The sequence below is a fragment of the Entamoeba invadens genome (assembly GCF_000330505.1).
Source record: "Entamoeba invadens IP1 unplaced genomic scaffold scaff_1105074725813, whole genome shotgun sequence".
NCBI classification, from domain to species: Eukaryota; Evosea; order Mastigamoebida; family Endamoebidae; genus Entamoeba; species Entamoeba invadens.
This window is the reverse complement of record NW_004443578.1, coordinates 152,699-158,454: the sequence shown is the minus strand read 5'-3', so window position 1 is coordinate 158,454 and position 5,756 is coordinate 152,699. Positions and strand designations below refer to the sequence as shown.

Genomic DNA, 5,756 nt, shown 5'->3' with positions numbered 1-5,756 from the left:
ATAGTGTAGTGCAGAACTTTGGAGAACTGAAGGTGTGTTCAAAAAGTAGTTGACAAGTGTGCGGGTAGAGACTTTAATGAGACACTTGATATCTTGACTTACTACTTACGGTGTTTGATATCATCATCCCATTTACTTAAAATGGACCCAAAAACAGCGTTCTACAGTGGATTTATGTTGTCTGAACTTTCATACAAATGCAAGGTGTTTAGAGATATAGTCCAACTGATACTACGAAGTGTCTCTCCATGTTTAAATTAAGTCTATGTGAAAAACGAGGGAAATGATTATAAGATAGTGATGGGGTATTTGAGTGACGAGAACGGGTTACAGTATATCGAGCGGATTGAGAAGATATTTAGAATATACTTGTGCTTCATGACGAGCAAAGCGGGGAGGTCTTTTAACTTAACAATACATTTTTCAAAGTTAAAAATTTTAAAAAATATACATTTTTCATTTTTCAATTATTATAATTTGCACCCAAAATACCACAAGTGTTTATTAATCGAACAGTATCGTTTTGTAATTATGTGATATATTCAATTGAATGTTTTTCTAAGAATTAAGAGTAGTGTTATAAACTAAAAAAAACTCGCAGTTTCGGGGTGAAATTTTTAATAACAGAAAAACGAAATAGTTTTTTAATTTTTGTTATTATCTTGGAAAACTAAAAGCAAAGTAGATTGAAATTAGTTATTTATAACATATCATAACACATTGTTAAATCTATTTAATATACAATGAGGAAAGATTAGTATAAAATATAATGTGAATTATTTTTAATCTTTATTATATATTATATAACATGAATTATATTTACAAATATAAACATATACATTTTAATATATCACATTTGGTTTTAGTCAATTTTTGAATGATAATATTTTGAGTATATTTAAGTTAATAAAAATAAAAAAATAATCCTGTGTTTTCATAACAAAACAATTATTATTACAATAATTGTATTAACACAAATATATTATTAAATTGAATTACACCACGAATATAACCACCAAACATAATAGTGTGATCACCTTTTTAATTCCACTCCTTAAGTTATTATTTAATTCTCTAATACATCTACCAGCTGTTGTACACACAAAACCTTCTCTACAGAATCCACAAGCTGGCCGACAGTGTTCACTCCACATGCTGGTTCCTTGTGGATATGAATCGTTTGTGATTTGGCATTCTGTTCCATAACAATCAAAAGAAGTTGAGTCGCAAATGTACTGATTGTTTGCAAGACTTGATCTGAACAAAGTGATATTTTGTAATCGAATGTAGGTATTTTTAGTAATTAAAAACTTGATTGAACCTCCATTTGAAAATTCTTTTTTATCTGGTTTGAAATAAGCCGTGATCGACACCTTTTTGTCCGTTTTGTAGTATTTTGTCTTCAAGTCTTTATCAACAAATTCAAAAGATGTATTCGTGAATTCAACAAAGTCCGTTTTGTACACCAAGTCTGCCAAAATCAATTCAAAATCTGTTGTGTCTTCCATTTCCATATCAAATTGCACATGAGTGAAGTCTTGGTCGAGCATCATTTCAGTGATATAGACATATCCAATGGAGATAAATCCTTTCCCATTTATTATATCAGTTGGTTCAAATATTATTCCACCTGGAGTCTTTTCCATTTGAACAAGATTAATGGCATAATCTGGCAGTAAAATGTGCCACTTTAAGAAATAGACAGACTCATTTTTCTCATCCGGGGAATACACGTCATTGTTAACAACATAATAGCAGTTCCCGCCTTTATCTGATGGGAATCTTGAGTCGAATTCAAATGAATCTGCTTGATTTAAATTGATTTCATTGATCTCAAGTCTGTTGTTATAAAACGAATTTGCTCTTACAGTGTAATTTCCTTCATAATTTGGTACTTCAAATTTTCCATCTTTATTTGAGAAAATGAATTCGTCAATTGTTTCAGAATAGATTCTAATTTGAAACATAATTTGGTTGCAGTTAATGATTGCTATAATATTTGAATTCTTTTTCCTTTCAACAACAACGAGAGTTGGGTTCATACCCAAATCCAAGTACACGTGTTTAAAGGTGAATTGACAGGCATAATTGTTTTTAGCTTTGGTTTTGGGAGAGAGTTGGTTGTATATTCTGGAGTTGACAGATATGTATTTACCTTCAAGAGATTCAGTCACACCTTCTTTATACACATTCATATAACCGGCGATCATACAATAAACCTGTTTTTGATAGGCGCCAACTAATTGTAAATACTCTCCACACCGATTGATAGTATGATTATCTTTTGTCACATACATAAAATTCTCGTTGACATAACATAAGGCTTGGTTGTTAATGCCTTGAACTTTCATTGGATCGGGTAGGTCTGAGTAACAGTCAAACTGTTTGACAACTGGTGTTTGGTCATCTTCATAATTGAAGGCAAGAAAGTCGTTCATACATATTGACTTTTCTTCATTTGAAATAACAGAAACTATCAATAATAAAGGGATTCATGAGGATTGTTAATTTTTCTGAGGATGGTAAATATCTTAAACATAATTTCTTTCAATTTAGATTTTTTTGCCTAAGATCAAAAAGGTATATTTTGAAACACATGATTTTCTTTAAAAATGCTATTTATGGATTTTTTGAAAGATGATTCTTTCAGTTGATTTTTACAAAAAGATAATCTATTTCTATTTTCTGATTTACCACTAGACTAACCTTGGTTTAAATGAAAACAATAAAAATTAATTTAATTTATCGAAAAGGTCAATTTTTTTATCGAAAACACAAAACAAATTAATCTAACAATTTTTAATCTTTTTCACAAAAAATACAATTTATTATAAATCAATTCATGATATTTCAAACAATAAAAAATGATAGCAAATAACGTACTGATAATTAATACTTTATGCGATGACAATTTATGTATTTGCGTAAATTCAAAAAGAGAGGTTTTGGATATCGATAAAACAACGATTGATAAATAAACAAATTTGTGAAATTGTTTTTTTTATTTTAAACGGTTTTATTTATTTTTCAAAACATATACACACAAGAAATATATGTTTACATTATTATTTATAATACAATATTAATTCTCAATAATTAATTTTATATATTATTTGGCGTTTTTGTTGTGTTTTGACGATTAATTGACATAATCAATTAACAAAACTCACTTTATAAATAATCTTTGAAAATATAATGTTATTTATAGATTTTTAAATCAATAGTGGCAGTGCTATACATATCTCTGAGGATGGTAAGTAGTGTAACAAACAAACATTGTCAACACAGACTTAAACATCTAAAAAGTGAAATGATGTGTTCCCATATTCAAAAATAGTAACTTACTCAATACACATTTCAGACAGATGTAAAAGTGTAAACTTTCTATTTCTGTCATCCTCAGAAAATAATTGCCATCCTCAGAACTGTAAATCTGTTTAAAACACAAGTTAATATCAAAATGAAACAATCATATTAAAATATACACAATATGATTAACTTTGTTTTTATAATAAATTTGAATAATTGCATAAATTACAAAAATATTTATGAATTTGTTATTCTAAAATCACATTTTTAGAAAATCAGTGTTTTCGACTTTTTCAATTTTCATTTTGAAAAAAAAACAATTATCAATTTAAATGTAAATTTCAATCGTTTTGTTATAAAGACGGATTCGAAAATAATTTCAATAAGTATATAATCATAATATTAACAAGTTTAATTCACGTTTTGTTATTTCCCGTCTCAAGTAAGCGAGTTATAATTATTGTTTATGTTTATAAATTATCGTAACGATTTTTTGATTGTATTTATTTTTTTGGCATTTATGACAAATTATTACCATTATTTAAAATTTGAACTTTGACTCGAAATATTAAGTGTAAATTATAACTTGAGTTATGAAAGTGGGCCTTATGGGGAACTGAACCTTATGGATTTTATTTTTGTATCCTAAGAAAAATATTTTTTAATAAGGATAACTTTGATCCTGAGGATACACCTTATCCTCAAGAAACCCTTAAGACTATCATCTGTTAAAGACAGTTTGTGGTGATTTAAATAAAGAGAAAACAAGTATAAAAATTTGAAAAACCGAAATGGTTTTCGCGTATTTATAAAAAATGAGAAAAAAACTAGAGTAAAGTATTTTCTTTTTAAATCATCATTGTCTTGTATTTGGATTATTATCAATAAAAGCAAAAAATATGATTTGTCACTCACATTTAAAAAAATTGTTGTGGAATTATTTATAAAATTATCAAAAACATTAAAAAATAAACATTTTGATGTAATTCAAACTTTAATAAATATTGTAAATAAAATACTATTTTATAGTTTCAAAATTATTAATTGTTTTACGTTTTTTTGTATTTGTAATCATATAAACCTTGTTGAAATGTAATATATTTATTTACTGTATGGTCACTTTACTTGATTTAAAACTTTGCATTATGCCTGATTATTGTAGTTAATTTTAACAAAATAAATTATTATATAGTTTGATAATTTTTCATTAAAAACATAAAAAACTTTTTTTGGTTATTATTTATTAAAATAGTTTTTATAAACTAAAATTTATAAATAAAATTTTTGCATAAAGCAGAGTTTTACATAAAACCTAGTAACCCCACAATATTTTTTATTTTTTTGAAAATGAAGTTATTAAAATGTAATATGTTGAATTTTTGTTGCAATTTATAATTAATTTTGTATCAATTTTGTGAATAATTGGATATATTAATTGATTCATTTTTAATTATAATAATCTTGAAAAAAATATTCAAAATATCAAACGTTTTTATTTAAAAAGTTGCGAAAAATGATTTGATGCTTTATCTTCACATTTTTATATAAAAAATATCATTTCTTACAATATGAAGATTTTTGTGTTTCAATTATAAAGCAAATAAATCAAGAAGACTCGTTTATTAATTCATTAAACATATCAATTATTTTTTGATCTTATATCGTTAAATATATAAATTATTATTACAACATTTTTAATAAAAGAAAACCGACAAGTTTCAAAGGACAACTCAGTGGTTCTGTTTTATAACATTGCTTTTGTTTTATATGTAATTACAGTATGTGAGAATAGTATGTGAGAATGAGAAAACCCTGTGGATTCAACAAAAGTTACAATTGTGTAACTTTTATGTAATAAAATTATTATTTTTTTATTTCAAAAAATTCAAAAAGATCAAATAAAAAAATCACTTATTTACAGTTCATTTTCTCTTTCAATTTGTTTGGAAACCTACAAAGCAGCTTTCAGAGTGTGAACAGCCAGCCAGCACTTACCAACTAATTGACTCAGACCTCACGCTAAAGAATCCCAGGAATACTGGACAAATCAGCCATAGCAGCTAGACGATTCAAAGCAGGCAACGTTTAATTTAAGAGTTTTTGCGAGCAAGTTCTACAAGTTAATATCTCAATAACGAAAGAAAGTTTAACAAACGAATATTTTCTATTGGAAGGACTTATGATAGTTCAGACATATGTTGATTCAAACAGTGACCATTCTGACCTGTGATAGGAAACAGTAATGTGAACTGGGCGATACAACTGATTAAAAAGATAAAAATCAATCGATTAAATTCTCAACCCCATTTTTAGTTCTTTTTGAGATTTTTTTGGTCGTCTTTTTCTTCACAACTTTACATACAACATCCCGTTCTTTTCTTTTTAACGGCTTGCAAACAGACTGACACGAATAACCCTCAAAACACATGAAAGCTTTCGAACTGCAG

At 26.7% G+C, this 5,756-nt stretch overlaps 1 protein-coding gene across 1 annotated transcript; it reads right to left on the bottom strand.

Moving 5' to 3' along the window:
* Positions 1-995: 995 nt before the first annotated feature.
* On the bottom strand, positions 996-2,496 carry EIN_524120 (hypothetical protein; the record flags this gene model as incomplete). The annotated part of the gene is made up of 2 exons (XM_004259217.1): positions 996-2,452; positions 2,475-2,496. 2 exons carry the CDS (start codon positions 2,494-2,496, stop codon positions 996-998), a joined length of 1,479 nt encoding a protein of 492 aa, XP_004259265.1.
* Between the last annotated feature and the right edge of the window lie 3,260 nt (positions 2,497-5,756).